Raw genomic sequence first — 19,724 nt, 5'->3', positions numbered from 1 at the left:
TTACAATACAGACCATATACATAATGACCAATAAATGTGACTGAACGTTTGCTTTGTTAACATGAATAAACACCTTTTGGAAGAAACAAGCAATGACACGGAAGATACACAAACAATATGCAATGCATCTAAAGTACTTTGAAACCAAGATATTCACAACACTGATCTAGGAAACTTTGTTTCACCCTGCAAAAGAGCTCTCAATTATGTTTCGTGTGTTTAGACTGTTGGAAGTCTGTTCCACAAAAATAATATTCCAAGATTATCAATCCATAAGAAAGGATTATGCTCTAGAGCAAGGATTATGCACCTGGGCAAGATAAATAATCAGTCAAATATAACAGATTTCACTATGATGTTTGGTCTTTCATTTGTTTCTTATTTTTGATAAAACTAACTGAAACAACTTCAGAGACCCCAAACCATCATCAACCTGGCGTAACAGTTGAGATTTTGAACAAAACACTATACTGCTAAACTAGTTCCAACCAAATTCTGATTTTTATCACAAAAATAAATTTGGTAATTTGGCACGGACACTGAAAGTGCTAGTTCAAAGCTACATCTTACATTGTAAGCAAATAAATATTTCAGTGAACATTGAACTTTTGAACTTGTCTTTAGCCCAATACAAATGAGAACCAGACAATACATAGAGAATCTTACCCAAGTGTCTACTGATATGATACTGATATGAACATAGGCTGATAAACAAATTTTCACCTTCATCAACAAGCATTGATATAATTGATATCAGCAGACCCGTGGGTGATTTTTTATTTTTCATCCAAAATCATTCATTAGTTTTCAATGAAAAACATACATCTCTGCACACAGCAGTGCCATGAGATTTGTAGTGCAGCGATGTCATAGCACTGTGATGTCATCAAGTTCATGATGTCATAGCATTGTCAGGGCATCACGCAAAATCTACTTTCCAAACGATATCTCCTAAGATATATTATCTGATCTCACACAAACGATATCTCCTGTAGAACACAGTTCTGGATGATAAAGTATGTTATGTCGCTCAGACGTTGAGACACCACCTGGATGTCAAGGCCCCTTTTAACACCTTACATTGAAGTTTTGAAAATGTTGAAGATAGTTCCACGGACATGTACGCGTGATTTGAACTCTCCTCAATGCTTTCAAACGGGTCCAGGGTGTCCTTCGGGGTGTGATATCATAGTGTACAGCTTGTTCAGCTTGATCTGAGCTACTCTACATATGCATGACACATGAGATCAAATGGCACAACCAACAGGTTGAGTTAACATCATTAAACAGGGGAGCAGAGAATGTAATTCATGCTAAGTTCATGTATACATGGATTTGTTACAGCCCAGATTGGAAACATTAAGCCATCTATAGCTTCCTTTCAAAAGAAAGTTAGGACATTTGCTGACCATTTCTTGTCAGTTAGATGTCAAATAGCGACATTGTTCTGTTCGCACATGTTGACAATCAACTGACAATGGTGCTTCCCTTCACAAAAATCAACTCAACTAGTTATGACACGGTCACTCAATACATTAGTATTTACTTTATCAGATCAAGCTGAACTAACTGCACCTCATGGAAATATGTAACTTGAAGAACCAACAATAAGTACCTATTGAAGATCAGGGTTAGAACTGGTCTTCAGTAACCCATGCTTGTCATGAGCGGCACCTTGCGGGATTGGGTAGTCAGAATCACTGGCTGCATATGTCATTGTATCCCAATTCCGTAGATCGATGCCCATGTTATTAATCACTGGATTGTCTGGTCCAGACTGAATTATTTACAGACTGACACCATAGAGCTAGAATATTGAGGAGTATGATGTTAGACAATAAATAAACATAAACAACTACATGTTGCCAAAAACAAAACTGGGTTTGTTTGTGGTTTAGTAAATTTCTGGTTTATCAACAATGTCACAATCCATTTTCTTACAAGAGGACCAACTTATGTCATCTAAGCACATCCAAATACATTCATCCTGAATATCTCCAGGGCATATGTTCCAACAAGTCTCCACTATGCCTTGGATGCATCTACAGATCAGCCCAATAACTTTATTACCTACCTTTGCTAGCTCCGCATTCTGACAGCAGCCAATCAGCTAAGCTGCCATTAAACCTGAGCTTGCCAGTGCCGCTAAGATTTGGGGGTAATCATACAGGGTAATCATACAGACAAACTGGCAGGTCCGAAACATTAAACAAAATAACCTGTGCATGGTTTGCTTTGCCATCTTGAATGTGAGTTGTGACTCAGGTTCGCTGAACCTCCCAACATGAACATCTGCATGTATAAAATGCAAGCCAAAGGAAGTAATAAATTTAATGGACTGAAAAGTGGAGATTCATAGGAACGTATACCCTGCAGATGTTGAGGATGGACACCATCGAGAAACAGTATGTTTCCAGTTCCAGATAAGCTGGCAATTGACACCTGCTTGTTTCAAAAACTCCTTATTTTTCACTCAACACACTTTTTCTTGTTTTAAGAACATTTCTTAATTCTATCATACAACAGAAATGTCAAACACTTGTTTTCACGACTTCAAACATCTTGCTTGTAAAATGGGCAATGTTCCCAAACCAGATTTCAAACTATCACAAAAATCCTGTTTCGAGTGCAAACAAAGAGTTCGTCCAAAAATTGTACAAAACATAAAATGTTTCTAAAAAGAAGTCAATATTCATAGCAAAACTTCAAGAACAGTTAACCACATCTAATTTTCAATTATTATCAACAAATACACTTATGAGCAGCTGTACTGGTTGTGCTATCGATACCTCTTGCATTAGGATTGTGCTTGGGATATTCATAATTTCTATCTATTAGAACAGTGAAGATCTGGTATAGAATTGATCTTCATCAACACTGTTTGTCATGAGAGCCAAGTAACATTATTATGTTGTCAGGTTTGCTGACTTGGTTGTGACATATTATTCTGTGAGAATGATGTAAAACGATGATCATGATATTAAGCACAAGACTGGTTTGGGCTTCATCATTCATATGCTGACGAAAATAGCATTGATACTGCTGACTGCAGCAAGAACAACCAACAAATAACTCTATGCATCAACAGCGAAATATGTTTAAACACGAGACCTCAAACATCTGGCATGAAGAAACAGACTTATTTCGAATTCTTGAAAAAGAAATGAAAGAGGCTTTGAACTTCAACTGTCAAATCATATTGGTAGCAGTGAGAACTTGATTATTTATGTACCTAATATGACTTGAAAGTATTACATAATTGCACCAAAGACACAAAATGTACAGAAAGAGAAGGATATTTTACAACGCAACCTGCAGATATGTTGTTAGTAAATTGGCAAATTGTTCCACTTAACCTAGTAACAATCATTGGATAATACCAGAACTGAATCAAATGACCATTCCAGCTCACAATTTCCAAATACGGAAGACCTTACTGATGAGTATGTAGCCAATTATCTCCATTCTGCTACAACCAGCGCCCTGGACCAATTTACTGTCTGACCTTCAGACCGGCATGAGTGACTGAGTTTAATTTTATGCTGCTTTTAGCAATATTCCAGCAATATCACGGTGAGGGACACCAGAAATGGCCCCCACACAATGTCACCATGTGGGGAATCAAATCCGCATATTTGAGCCAGTACTTCAAGCACTAGACGCTCTCAGACGCTCTAGACGCTCACTAGACGCTCTGAGTGAAAATGCACATTAGCTGAATCAAAAGTCAGCATCTTAAGGTCAAGACATAGTAACGCTTAGTTACCGTTCATGTGGGAAATCAACATGTAGTGTTAACAACCTAACCATCACGATCAGGATCAATCGGAGACTTGAACCAACAAACTGAGGATACTAGCACTAACAGGGGACACAACTATGCACAAGCGATTAGATGACAGCAAGGCCATACATAAAATACCATACCTCATATTTGACTTAATATCCTGTCAGACCTTATGATTAGTGAAGCTGCCAAAATCGGACAGTTTCAATAGAAACTGCATTCATAAGGCTCTAAACTCTGATGGAAAATTCTTGAAAAAAAAATTTAAACCACTAGGAACAGACAGGATACAATTATGTTCACAGAGATATGGTCATAAATAAATGACTGCTAAATGTATATACATAGCATCTTTCTGACTTGGAAACAAAAGATGTTTCATCTACAAACGTTCCAATGAAATGGCATAGACAAGGAAGCGTATTTACAAACAGATGGATAAGACCTTGGTGTATGATATGTAGAAGCGAAAATGCTTTACCACATGGCATTTTCCTTCATAAACATAGGCTAAGCTTCATCTATGACCTCAGAGTCTCTGGAAACTCTGCGTCATGGCAGTAAATGCCTCTGGTTGGCTGGTTTTGAATGAGTTAAAGGCTCTTGACCATACCAGTTTCTTGGCAATTTGAGTACCAGGAATTTTTCTACTATCTGAAACAAATTACCATGCTGGCAAATTAAAAACACTGTTTATATTTTGAAATTCTTTTGAAAGATCTTAAGGTGCATAGAAAATGTCAAAAAGTAGAATTATTCGGTGATTAAATTACTGGGAGTTAATTTTTTACCCAATACAGAGTTCATGAAGAGAAGATTTGGTATTTGGTCATTGCTGTATTTAAAAATCAGGATTCTCTCACTCAATTTATTTCACTTGTTTAGTGCCCTGTTCCCTGAAGTAACCATAGTAACACAATCTTAATAATGTTCATATTCTAGCATAGAACTACGATCTCTTCATGGAACAGGGCCCAAGATTCCAAAATTTCACCAATGAAACTGTCAAGTTGTTGATAATTGCTACATAAATAATTCCCACCAATTCAGAATTAATTATTTCCTGTGGACTAAAACACCCCTTTCACAATCTATGTTATCTTCAGACCATTAAGTATTAAAGCAAGGTAGTTATGATATCCAAAATGGCACCATCATTAATTTTGGAAGGACACTCCCCAAGGAACAATTTTCAACCTAGTTAGATCTTTCATCATGATCTTGCAATAGTGCCATCATTTTCTCGTCAATACATTTATTACCCTCATCCAGTGATGATTATCAAGTTATAAATGCAATGTGCAAACAGTCTGGAAACAGCAACACACAAAAACAGTCAAAGTCTCCTGAAGAGACAACATACAAAATTCACATTTTCTCACATGAAATACTGCAGCCATAACATCAAGATCATAAAGGGAAACAACTTTCAAATTAGATGTGATGCAAGGGAGACAACTCTAAATAACATTTTAATTCCTTATTACAATATCTACATAATTTATTCCTGAACACAATATTTATGCATGTTCATGTAAAGATGACCCCTGGCAAGACTTGGTGCACTTAATAATTAAATAAAATATATGTTCAAATTCATTTTAAAACTTTAACTTCAAAGGTCCAGAATAAACCCAGACTAAATTTGCTCACATCTGGCCTCTAGACTCAATGAAAAATGAATAAGTGGGTCTGTTTTAACAAGAATGATTGGTAGAGTTTTGCATTAATACCATTTTTTCCAAAAATGATTTCTATTACTTGTTACCCCAGAAATCTGTCATTGTGTCTGTATTGTGGCCATTCTCATGATGACTACCAATAAATATATGTCTGGATCCATGAAAGGGTTCCATGGTGTTAGATGGAGAGACAATGACTTCAATGATTCTCACAAGGCTTTCTCTCAATGTCGAAGAGCATCAGTTCGTTTCCATGGTTAACTGGAGCTGTTGAGATTCTTGGTACTTATTGGCTTCCTGAACACATGATATCCATTCTTTCTCTGGGAGTTTCACCTCTTTCATAGAACTGCAGAAAAAAGAAGAAAGACGTTATGTTATTCGAAACATTAAAATGTACCCATTTTGACTTGAACCAACAAACTGAGGATACAAGCACTAACAGGGGACACAACTATGCACAAGCGATTAGATGACTGCAAGGCCATACATAAAATACCATACCTCATACTTGACTCAATATCCTGTCAGACCTTATGATTAGTGAAGCTGCCAAAATCAGACAGTTTCAGGGTCTTTGACGTTACAAGCAAACCCAAGAGAGAGAGACATCAAAGAAGAGAGAGGCAGGGAAGAGGGGAGGAAAGACGTGAGAAAGAGGGAAGGAAGGTAGACAAGAGAGATAGATAGAGAGATAGAGCCATGAGAAAGTCCGGGTGTAAAATGAATTTTGTCCAAATACCTGCAGTAATCAAGTCTTCAAGCTAAGATAAATGCCAGTAAAACACACCCATTTGGATGTTCTTGGAAGAAGTATTCATGCCTTGAGACATTAACCCTAGAATGTTTAAGAACTGCGCACCAGCGGGAAGAGCAATGGCACAGGTTGTCCAATGCTTTGATCACGGGTGTCAGAAGTCAATGAGACAATTTTGCCTTGCTGTTAACACGAGAACGGGATACACATGGCACTGAACAAGCTCCAATACAAACGACTGGTTAGAGTGAAATCAAGTGTTGAATCTATGGTGCCAGTGTTGACTCTGGAGGGTGTGACAAGCACGCCTTAATGCCTAACCCTATTCAGTAAATATCACGGGTGGAAATAAGTTTGAAATTGCTTGTGTACTCTGGTACAGTGGCACATATAAAGTCACTTGACCTGATAATTTGTCCACTATTCCTGCCCTTTTTCGTTTTGATTTTAAAAAATAAAGAACATCCTGAACAATGGACAATCAACGGGCCACAGTACAGCGTGACAGACAAATTGGCTTGCCCGAAAGAAAAACACACTGGACTGGGATGTCAGGCAATGGGTTATTTCCAACCTGGAAGCCCAAATATCTGGAAACCTCCACATCCTGACAATTTTCTTTAAAAAAAGACACATCTCTTATGTTATAATGGAGCCTGTCCATGACAGATATTCGGATTCCAGTTTTGGATGGTAAATTTTACAAACGAACCAACTAAATCAGCACAAAATTGACTGACTTATTCATGCAAAGCTTTGAACTTTTGCTGATTGTGTGAAGTGAAGCGCAAACGTGGCATGTATTTTGACATGAGGCAAGGTCTGCTCATCTGGATTAATTTCTTTTTAATTGTTAAGTATATGTTAAATTATATTCTGTCATTTATGTACATAGTTGTTAAATGGACATGTATTCATTTCTTGACATTTCCTTATATTTTTCAGACTTGACAGTCATAGCACCTAAATTGTCCTGGACAAATATTGGTGTTCTTCATAGCCAGTGTAGTCTGTATAACGCATATCACACAACAAAAATAAAAACATGTTCAAACAATGGTAGTGTGAGCACTCAGTTGCAAACGTTTGACATAGGGACAATATAATAAGCTTGGGAACAGCAAGTTATTACAGCAAGGTAAAAACATTGCAAGATCTTCTTCCCCTCTCACGTGCTGCTACTTCCCCTCTCACGTGCTGCTACTAACCCTCTCACGTGCTGCTATTAACCCTCTAACGTGCTGCTATTAACCCTCTAACGTGCTGCTATTAACCCTCTAACGTGCTGCTACTTCCCCTCTCACGTGCTGCTACTAACCCTCTCACGTGCTGCTACTAACCCTCTCACATGCTGCTATTAACCCTCTAACGTGCTGCTATTAACCCTCTAACGTGCTGCTATTAACCCTCTAACGTGCTGCTATTAACCCTCTCACGTGCTGCTACTAACCCTCTCACATGCTGCTACTTCCCTCTCACATGCTGCTACTAACCCTCTCACATGCTGCTACTAACCCTCTCACATGCTGCTACTTCCCTCTCACATGCTGCTATTAACCCTCTCACGTGCTGCTACTAACCCTCTCACAGTTGCAAACATTTGAAACAGCGACAACATAATAAGCTTGGGAACAGCAAGTTATTACAGCAAAGTACAAACAATGCAAGATCTTCTCCCCTCTCACGTGCTGCTACTAACCCTCTCACGTGCTGCTACTTCCCCTCTCACATGCTGCTACTAACCCTCTCTCAGTTGCAAACATTTGACATAGCGACAACATAAGCTTGGGAACAGCAAGTTATTACAGCAAAGTACAAACAATGCAAGATCTACTTCCCCTCTCACATGCTGCTACTTCCCTCTCACGTGCTGCTACTAACCCTCTCACGTGCTGCTACTAACCCTCTCACATGCTGCTACTTCCCTCTCACGTGCTGCTACTAACCCTCTCACGTGCTGCTACTAACCCTCTCACATGCTGCTACTTCCCTCTCACATGCTGCTACTTCCCTCTCACGTGCTGCTACTAACCCTCTCACGTGCTGCTACTAACCCTCTCTCAGTTGCAAACATTTGACACAGCGACAACATAATAAGCTTGGGAACAGCAAGTTATTACAGCAAAGTACAAACAATGCAAGATCTTCTTCCCCTCTCACGTGCTGCTACTAACCCTCTCACGTGCTGCTACTTCCCCTCTCACATGCTGCTACTAACCCTCTCACGTGCTGCTACTAACCCTCTCACATGCTGCTACTTCCCTCTCACGTGTTGCTACTAACCCTCTCACTTGCTGCTACTAACCCTCTCACATGCTGCTACTTCCCTCTCACGTGCTGCTACTAACCCTCTCACGTGCTGCTACTAACCCTCTCTCAGTTGCAAACATTTGACACAGCGACAACATAATAAGCTTGGGAACAGCAAGTTATTACAGCAAAGTACAAACAATGCAAGATCTTCTCCCCTCTCACGTGCCGCTACTTCCCTCTCACGTGCTGCTACTAACCCTCTCTCAGTTGCAAACATTTGACATAGCGACAACATGATAAGCTTGGGAACAGCAAGTTATTACAGCAAAGTACAAACAATGCAAGATCTTTTCCCCTCTCACGTGCTGCTACTTCCCTCTCACATGCTGCTACTAACCCTCTCTCAGTTGCAAACATTTGACATAGCGACAACATGATAAGCTTGGGAACAGCAAGTTATTACAGCAAAGTACAAACAATGCAAGATCTTCTTCCCCTCTCACGTGCTGCTACTAACCCTCTCACGTGCTGCTACTTCCCCTCTCACATGCTGCTACTTCCCTCTCACATGCTGCTACTAACCCTCTCACGTGCTGCTACTAACCCTCTCACATGCTGCTACTTCCCTCTCACGTGCTGCTACTAACCCTCTCACATGCTGCTACTTCCCTCTCACGTGCTGCTACTAACCCTCTCACGTGCTGCTACTAACCCTCTCTCAGTTGCAAACATTTGACACAGCGACAACATAATAAGCTTGGGAACAGCAAGTTATTACAGCAAAGTACAAACAATGCAAGATCTTCTTCCCCTCTCACATGCTGCTACTAACCCTCTCACATGCTGCTACTTCCCTCTCACGTGCCGCTACTAACCCTCTCTCAGTTGCAAACATTTGACATAGCGACAACATAATAAGCTTGGGAACAGCAAGTTATTACAGCAAAGTACAAACAATGCAAGATCTTCTTCCCCTCTCACGTGCTGCTACTAAACCTCTAACGCGCTGCTACTAACCCTCTCACGTGCTGCTACTAACCCTCTCACATGCTGCTACTAACCCTCTCTCAGTTGCAAACATTTGAAACTGTGACAACATAATAAGCTTGGGAACAGCAAGTTATTACAGCAAAGTACAAACAATGCAAGATCTTCTCCCCTCTCACGTGCTGCTACTAACCCTCTCACGTGCTGCTACTTCCCCTCTAACATGATGCTACTTCCCCTCTCATGTGCTGCTACTAACCCTCTCTCAGTTGCAAACATTTGACATAGCGACAACATAATAAGCTTGGGAACAGCAAGTTATTACAGCAAGGTAAAAACATTGCAAGATCTTGTGGCATGAGAAGCTAGCAAAGTTAACATGAAGCTTGGTGAAAAACTTCCCTTTCCTATGTGTCTGTATGAACACTGACTGTCTCCCTCCACACATGCTACCACTTCCCCTCTAATGTGCAGCTACTTCATCCTCACGTGCTGCTACTTCCCCTCTCACGTGCTGCTACTTCCCTTCTCACGTGCTGCTACTTTCCCTCTGCTACTTCCCCTCTCACGTGCTGCTACTTCCCTTCTCACGTGCTGCTACTAACCCTCTCACGTGCTGATACTTCCCTTCTCATGTGCTGCTACTAACCCTCTCACGTGCTCCTACTTCCCTTCTCACGTGCTGCTACTAACCCTCTCACGTGCTGCTACTTCCCTTCTCACGTGCTGCTACTTCCCCTCTCACGTGCTCCTACTTCCCTTCTCACGTGCTGCTACTTCCCTTCTCACGTGCTGCTACTTCCCCTCTCACGTGCTCCTACTTCCCTTCTCACGTGCTGCTACTTCCCTTCTCACGTGCTGCTACTTCCCCTCTCACGTGCTCCTACTTCCCTTCTCACGTGCTGCTACTAACCCTCTAACGTGCTGCTATTAACCCTCTAACGTGCTGCTATTAACCCTCTAACGTGCTGCTATTAACCCTCTCACGTGCTGCTACTAACCCTCTCACATGCTGCTACTTCCCTCTCACATGCTGCTACTAACCCTCTCACATGCTGCTACTAACCCTCTCACATGCTGCTACTTCCCTCTCACATGCTGCTACTTCCCTCTAACGTGCTGCTATTAACCCTCTCACGTGCTGCTACTAACCCTCTCACAGTTGCAAACATTTGAAACAGCGACAACATAATAAGCTTGGGAACAGCAAGTTATTACAGCAAAGTACAAACAATGCAAGATCTTCTCCCCTCTCACGTGCTGCTACTAACCCTCTCACGTGCTGCTACTTCCCCTCTCACATGCTGCTACTAACCCTCTCTCAGTTGCAAACATTTGACATAGCGACAACATAAGCTTGGGAACAGCAAGTTATTACAGCAAAGTACAAACAATGCAAGATCTACTTCCCCTCTCACATGCTGCTACTTCCCTCTCACGTGCTGCTACTAACCCTCTCACGTGCTGCTACTAACCCTCTCACATGCTGCTACTTTCCTCTCACGTGCTGCTACTAACCCTCTCACGTGCTGCTACTAACCCTCTCACATGCTGCTACTTCCCTCTCACATGCTGCTACTTCCCTCTCACGTGCTGCTACTAACCCTCTCACGTGCTGCTACTAACCCTCTCTCAGTTGCAAACATTTGACACAGCGACAACATAATAAGCTTGGGAACAGCAAGTTATTACAGCAAAGTACAAACAATGCAAGATCTTCTTCCCCTCTCACGTGCTGCTACTAACCCTCTCACGTGCTGCTACTTCCCCTCTCACATGCTGCTACTAACCCTCTCACGTGCTGCTACTAACCCTCTCACATGCTGCTACTTCCCTCTCACGTGTTGCTACTAACCCTCTCACTTGCTGCTACTAACCCTCTCACATGCTGCTACTTCCCTCTCACGTGCTGCTACTAACCCTCTCACGTGCTGCTACTAACCCTCTCTCAGTTGCAAACATTTGACACAGCGACAACATAATAAGCTTGGGAACAGCAAGTTATTACAGCAAAGTACAAACAATGCAAGATCTTCTCCCCTCTCACGTGCCGCTACTTCCCTCTCACGTGCTGCTACTAACCCTCTCTCAGTTGCAAACATTTGACATAGCGACAACATGATAAGCTTGGGAACAGCAAGTTATTACAGCAAAGTACAAACAATGCAAGATCTTTTCCCCTCTCACGTGCTGCTACTTCCCTCTCACATGCTGCTACTAACCCTCTCTCAGTTGCAAACATTTGACATAGCGACAACATGATAAGCTTGGGAACAGCAAGTTATTACAGCAAAGTACAAACAATGCAAGATCTTCTTCCCCTCTCACGTGCTGCTACTAACCCTCTCACGTGCTGCTACTTCCCCTCTCACATGCTGCTACTTCCCTCTCACATGCTGCTACTAACCCTCTCACGTGCTGCTACTAACCCTCTCACATGCTGCTACTTCCCTCTCACGTGCTGCTACTAACCCTCTCACATGCTGCTACTTCCCTCTCACGTGCTGCTACTAACCCTCTCACGTGCTGCTACTAACCCTCTCTCAGTTGCAAACATTTGACACAGCGACAACATAATAAGCTTGGGAACAGCAAGTTATTACAGCAAAGTACAAACAATGCAAGATCTTCTTCCCCTCTCACATGCTGCTACTAACCCTCTCACATGCTGCTACTTCCCTCTCACGTGCCGCTACTAACCCTCTCTCAGTTGCAAACATTTGACATAGCGACAACATAATAAGCTTGGGAACAGCAAGTTATTACAGCAAAGTACAAACAATGCAAGATCTTCTTCCCCTCTCACGTGCTGCTACTAAACCTCTAACGCGCTGCTACTAACCCTCTCACGTGCTGCTACTAACCCTCTCACATGCTGCTACTAACCCTCTCTCAGTTGCAAACATTTGAAACTGTGACAACATAATAAGCTTGGGAACAGCAAGTTATTACAGCAAAGTACAAACAATGCAAGATCTTCTCCCCTCTCACGTGCTGCTACTAACCCTCTCACGTGCTGCTACTTCCCCTCTAACATGATGCTACTTCCCCTCTCATGTGCTGCTACTAACCCTCTCTCAGTTGCAAACATTTGACATAGCGACAACATAATAAGCTTGGGAACAGCAAGTTATTACAGCAAGGTAAAAACATTGCAAGATCTTGTGGCATGAGAAGCTAGCAAAGTTAACATGAAGCTTGGTGAAAAACTTCCCTTTCCTATGTGTCTGTATGAACACTGACTGTCTCCCTCCACACATGCTACCACTTCCCCTCTAATGTGCAGCTACTTCATCCTCACGTGCTGCTACTTCCCCTCTCACGTGCTGCTACTTCCCTTCTCACGTGCTGCTACTTTCCCTCTGCTACTTCCCCTCTCACGTGCTGCTACTTCCCTTCTCACGTGCTGCTACTAACCCTCTCACGTGCTGCTACTTCCCTTCTCATGTGCTGCTACTTCCCCTCTCACGTGCTCCTACTTCCCTTCTCACGTGCTGCTACTAACCCTCTCACGTGCTGCTACTTCCCTTCTCACGTGCTGCTACTTCCCCTCTCACGTGCTCCTACTTCCCTTCTCACGTGCTGCTACTTCCCTTCTCACGTGCTGCTACTTCCCCTCTCACGTGCTCCTACTTCCCTTCTCACGTGCTGCTACTTCCCTTCTCACGTGCTGCTACTTCCCCTCTCACGTGCTCCTACTTCCCTTCTCACGTGCTGCTACTTCCCTTCTCACGTGCTGCTACTTCCCCTCTCACGTGCTGCTACTTCCCTTCTCACGTGCTGCTACTTCCCCTCTCACGTGCTCCTACTTCCCTTCTCACGTGCTGCTACTAACCCTCTCACGTGCTGCTACTTCCCTTCTCACGTGCTGCTACTAACCCTCTCACGTGCTGCTACTTCCCTTCTCACGTGCTGCTACTTCCCCATGTATTAACTTAATTAGCTTGTATCTGAATGAACCCTGAACAAAAACTGTAAAATTGGTGTTTTGATATTAAAGGTCACATGCAACCAAATACTCAAACATAACTAAAACACAGTTATCACTTGTTCATGATATATATAAAATGCATTGGTGATTGTGAAATAAGCAAATAAACAAAATTATAAGAGTATAATCACAAATTAAAAGTGCAATATTTTGAACTTGCGCTTACCACCCTTGAAACGAAGCAGCCGGGATACTGAACCTAGTCAGGGCCGGTGGGTGTGCATTCATGTGTAAAGACGCCTTGTCATTGGCCACTGGTTCAATTGCCGATACGCTTAGTCAGGTCTTTGTTTATGGCTTATAAGCCTGATAAGAGTTATTTTCAAATTGCAATAATTGAAGTTGTGCAAATTGTCATTAGCAGACAGGCAGACATATAGGTGTCAACAAACCAAACACTGAATTTTCCCTGTGACAGAGTTTGCTTATCACAATCACCATGTTTTTTTTTATGTGCAGAGATGATCATTTACTTGTTTATGTACACAACCAAGATTAGACTACTGCTCACGACCCCATACTCGGGGCAAGCATACTGTTTCAAGCTCCACAAACCTATTCACTGTGCATGTGTTATGAGCGCAACGCAGCATAGCTTTTGAAACCACTTTTCTCGCAGCGCTGGGGGAAAATGAGTGAATCGTTTGAACTCTGATTTTGGGGCTTTTTTCTATCAACTTTACAGGTTGAATTGGCATTTTTGATGTTTGTTTTGGTAAGTGCATACCAAAAGTTATCAGAATCTGCAAAGTTGTGTTTTATGTTGCATGTGACCTAGGTATTTCATAGTTGGAGTTAGAATTAAAGATTTCAGTATCATGACATGTATCGTATCGCCACCCTTATATTAGGATTCATGTCATATTGCAGTTACAGTGCACAATACTTTGGCAATATTTTGGTATCATGATACATTGCATCTCAGGTTGTATACCAAAACCAGCTCTAGCTACTTTCCTTTATAAGTGCTTCCTTATCATGTGCTACCTCCATTCTCATGTGCTGCTTCCTTTCTGACGAACAACCTCCATTCTCACATGCACACATCATCTCACATGCTGCAATGAAGACTGCACATCTAGTAAGACAGACCAAGCAGGGTATTGTCCATTAAAGCACCTCATTCATTCATTCATACATATATACATACATACGGGTATGTCCATTAAAGCAGATCAATCATACATACTATAACCAGGACCCGACACCCTCAGGTAACAATACATACATACATACATACATACATACATACATACATACATACATACATACATGTCCATTAAAGCAGATTAATCATACATACATACATACATACATACATACATACATACATACATACATACATACATACATACATACATACATACATACATACATATCCATTAAAGCAGATTGATCATTCATACATACACACACGGTTATGTCCATCAAAGCAGATCGATATCACACACGTCCATCCAGTAAAGCAGATCAATCATTCATACATACACAGGTATGTCCAGTAAAGCAGATCTCTCTCTCTCTCTCTCACACACACACACACACACACACACACACACACACAGACAGGACTTTCATACAGCAGAAAATATTGAAAGCAAGTTGATTCTCTAAGCAGAGAAAAGCACACTTAAACCGTTAAATCCGTTCTAAGCAAGGTTATGGGGTGTAAAAAATTTTAGTACCTGAATTATTATATTTATTCTGAAATAAACACAAGAATAAAGGTAACAATTTATTATCAGCTATTGTATGAGTTAGGACAGTAGTTGTTAGTGAATGCCAAGTTAATGGCCAGTGAATTGTTAGTAGACAGCCCCTGAAACCTACAGCTAACATAAGTATTGTTTACCAAGTTCATTGTGAGTATAAATCTATAATGGAATATTGAAGTTGGCTGTTGATAGTACATGGTATCTGGTTCCTTTCACAACTTACAAAAGACCTGTTGCTGCTTTAAGCCATGCCATGTCTAAGGGGCCGTAAAGATATGTTTTAAAATTGGCCTTCAGCAACCCATTCTTGCCATAATAGGCAACTATGCTTGTGGTAAGAGGTGACTAATAGATCGGGGGGTCCGGCTCAATGACTTGGTAGACACGTCATTGTGTCCCAATTGTGTAGATTGATGCTCATGCTCTTGATCACAGGATTATTTTTACAGACTGCTGCCATACAGTTGGAATACTGACGAGTGTGGCATTAGACAACCCACCAAGTAACGGTGTCTAGTCCAAAAGAGAGTGGACAGATCTAGAACAGAACAGGTTTGCAGGAACACGACTTGGTGGTCAGTCTGACTGACTTGGTTGATGCATGCTACCCTAGCAATATTGGTTTATGTTCATGATGTCAATCACGGTCTGGCAGAGATGAGATCATGTACAGATCACACCAAAGTAGCTGGAACATTGTCAAAGTGTGGACAACAAACATCCTAAACAATGCATCACTGTTTTCATCCATTGTATTCACATGCATGGATCCAGAGTGTGTGAATTTTGTTTTGAGACACACCAGCCAATGGCATCACAAAGAGTGAACCACACTGAACAGAGTCTGTCAATCAGTATAACATTCCACCACTTTTAGTTATATTCAAGCAATGTCATGGCAGGGGAGCACCAGAAATTGGCTTCACACATTGTACCCATATGAGGAAGCGAACCTGGGTCTTTGGCATGATGAGCAAATGTTGACGACAATGTCCAAACCACAGGCATTGTTCACCCTGCAGATAATGGGTACCCAGTGGTAGAACAGCCTAAAGTGATGCCAATCTTGAATGTTGACCACGAAGTCCAGCCCACAGGCATTGTTCACCTAGCAGATAACAGGTACCTGGTAGTAGAATAGCCCAAAAGAATGCAGATCTTGAATGTTGGCCACAATGTCCAAACCACAGGCATAGTTCACCCAGCAGATAATGGGTACCCAGTGGGATAAGTCATGTGTCTATTGACTGGCAACTTGTGTCATCTGGGGTAATAATAATGTGCTTTGGGCATTTGTCTTGTAGGGTGGAATACCCTTATTATTTTGCACTGTAGATTATTATGAAAAATACAGTAGAGGGGGTTTGGATAATCCAGACACTGTCAGGCTGTTAATGGAGCAAAACAAACCAAGGAACATGCAACAAGCCAGAACTCTAACCCATGATAAAAAATTTAAGACTTTTTGATGGGACAGAACTCAGCACAGTCAATCACAGCGCCTTCGACTATTTGGTCACACAATGAAACAGAGTCACTTTGGAACTTTCAATACTTATGTAAGCATACGTAACTATAAAAGTGCAATGAAGTACAAAAAGAAAATAAACGAAAACTACAGTGTGTTAAGTCAAAAAATTAAGCAGGAAAACAGACAATGAAAATAACTTAACGTGAGGAAAACTTTTTACCTTGACTGTTTGGGTTCAAACGCAGGGAATTCTTGCCCGGTAGTCGTTGCCTGAGACAACTGAACAACTAGTTGTTCCACCTGATCCACTTCTGCATGTTCTTTTACAAAAAGTAGGTATGATGTTTAAATTTTGAAATTTCAGCTCACTCATTATACATGACAGTCTCAGAAAACTTAGTCTCAAGTGTTTTTTGTTACATGCCACCACTGAGTCTAACAAAAACGAGGAGGTCACGTCGGGTAATGTTTGAGCAACCTACGACAGCACAATGAATAGCAAGACAGTATTTAACCAATCAGACAACGGTTACTACTTGGAGATCAGAGGGACTTCCACAATATTCAGGTCACTGACACAGATCTCTTTAACAACAAAAATCTGCATATAACAGTTATTTGACTTGCGGTATATACGCTTTGGGGTTTCTGTTGACACGGTTACCATTAGCTAATATTTCCGCGAGATGACATCCTTGCATATTGCCAAAACACTATTTTCAGAGACTTTTTACTCACCATTGTCATGGTTGTAATGTGCGCCGTGATCGTACACTAAATAGCATTCGGAATCATTCGGGTACGCACCCTTTCAAGATAAAAAATTCAAAAGGTATGTGCAAATGTCCACTTTTGCGATTTGATAAGCTGTGTTCTGATTGGTCAATCTCAAACGTTACCTGACGAGACCTCCCATAAGGTTTTGTTAGACTCAGTAGTGGAATGTAACTTAGACTGTATACATGGGAAATTTCTTCAAGTCTTCTCACCACTGAAAATGGCTAGTAACTAGCATCTGGGAAAAATTTGAGCAAAAAATATTCATTTAAATTCAGTATTTATAAAATTAATACTTAACAAATGAAAATAAACTCCAACTGTCAAACCAGTATGTTTATTGGCCAAGAATGTAAACTTCTAAGAATATTTTGGCCCACATACACTTCATAAATTGTCCGAAGTAAAATACTTCAAGAGTTTATAGAAAGAATATCCCTTTGACTGGTGATATTTTTACTTTTTTCCCTCCATCCCCTCGGTTTTTTGAGGGCCTTAAAACAAGAAATAAAACTGGTCTGGCCTTATTCAGAATTCTTTTCTAAAATTGTTTTGGCATCTCTGGTTGATAATGAAAACACTTACCAACAGGTACTGGACCCAACATCTTCATCTTTTGAATAATGACTGATGCCGACCAATCAGACGGCACTCTTGGGAACACAAACTGTTCATTACTTGATCCAACCTTCAGATCCAGAGTGTTTAGTAAAGCAAAGAAGTAGACATTATGACATATCTTTTCGTGTTCCTCTGTCACAAAGATGAGTGGAATGTCCTTTTTCATGACTGAAATAGAAAATACACTGGTCACCAGATGACAGTAACTGCCCAGATGCCCTTGTAACAGGAAGCTGGTTAACGAGTTGGCAAAACTATCATTAAACAATGTTGTATTTGTATGTGGGAGCTATATATTTGCAAGTGGCACAATGTATTTGTATGTGATAACTATGTATGCGATGTTGTATTTGTATGTGGGAACTATGTATTTGTATGTGACACAATGTATTTGTATGTGACACAATGCATTTGTATGTGATAACTATGTATGGTTTGTTGTATTTGTATGTGGGAACTATGTATTTGTATGTGACACAATGTATTTGTATGTGATAACTATGTATGGTATGTCGTATTTGTATGTGATAACCATGTATTTGTATGTGACACAATGTATTTGTATGTGATAACTGTATATGTGGGAACCATGTATTTGTATGTGACACAATGTATTTGTATGTGATAACTGTGTATGTGGGAACCATGTATTTGTATGTGACACAATGTATTTGTATGTGATAACTGTATATGTGGGAACCATGTATTTGTATGTGACACAATGTACTTGTATGGGATAACTGTATATGTGGGAACCATGTATTTGTATGTGACACAATGTATTTGTATGTGAACTATGTATTTGTGGGAACTATGTAATTGTATATGGGCCATCTTCGAACAACTTTGCATCAGACATACTATACGTCCTTCTGTGCATTTTTATCAAACAAGTTAATGATTTGGTATCAAACGAGCAAAAGCATGTCTGGTAATATCTAATCTGTTGATTGATATCATGAGCATCAATCCATCCATTTGGAAAGCAATGACATGCATCAAACAAATCAGTGACCCTACCCACCCGATCCCCTTTGCACCTAGGTTTGGTAGCTTGAGATCAATTCTAACCCAGATCTTCTCAGTTTATAAGTGTTTTCAGCTGATATGACTTACTTGCACATATTCGGGTGACCGGTTCCCGTATTAAATCAACTGTGTTCGCCATTATGCCTGAAAATAAAAACAAATCACTGAGGGATGCCTCATAAATTAGCAATGAGTGTGAGTTGGTGTGGTCAATTTTACACCACAGTCAGCAATATTCCAGCTGGATGGCAGTGGGAAATAATCGAGTCTGGACCAGTGATCAACAGCATAGGTATCGATCTACGAAACTGGGATACGGTGACCTGGTTGACGCCTGACCAACCGATCCTATTATTCACATCTTACAACAAGCATGGGATAATTAAGATCAGTTTTAATCCGAATCTTCATGTGTCCAATCAGCAATGAGCAAACACACCACAACTGAGGCATGACTAAATGAATGTCTATCACTCCCTCCTGAATTTCACTGCCAATTCCGCAGAGGAAGAATTCCGCAGCAAATTTAAGTAAGTTCTGTATCCCATTTTTAAAGACTCTGCATTTAAAGACTTGATAAAACCATCAACAAAAGTAAATAAACAATTTCAAACTTCATTCTTTAAAGCTCTAACTGTTTCAGAGCTTCATGAG

At 40.9% G+C, this 19,724-nt stretch overlaps 1 protein-coding gene across 1 annotated transcript in view; it reads right to left on the bottom strand.

Annotated features, from left to right (window-relative positions):
* Positions 1-1,882: 1,882 nt before the first annotated feature.
* The window catches only part of LOC137281341 (protein timeless-like), a 44,306-nt gene continuing 26,464 nt past the window's right edge, over positions 1,883-19,724 (bottom strand). Inside the window, exons 20-23 of the mRNA XM_067812515.1 lie at positions 19,158-19,214; positions 18,006-18,209; positions 16,864-16,963; positions 1,883-5,818 (exon numbers count right to left, since the gene is read on the bottom strand). Of these exons, the coding sequence (XP_067668616.1) occupies positions 5,710-5,818; positions 16,864-16,963; positions 18,006-18,209; positions 19,158-19,214 (470 nt within the window). The 3' untranslated portion in view covers positions 1,883-5,709. The remainder of the gene's footprint in view (positions 5,819-16,863; positions 16,964-18,005; positions 18,210-19,157; positions 19,215-19,724) is intronic.

This window comes from Haliotis asinina, chromosome 4, assembly GCF_037392515.1.
Source record: "Haliotis asinina isolate JCU_RB_2024 chromosome 4, JCU_Hal_asi_v2, whole genome shotgun sequence".
Taxonomy (NCBI): domain Eukaryota; kingdom Metazoa; phylum Mollusca; class Gastropoda; order Lepetellida; family Haliotidae; genus Haliotis; species Haliotis asinina.
Note: the sequence above shows the minus strand (reverse complement) of the source record. Positions and strands in the feature narration are given on the sequence as shown.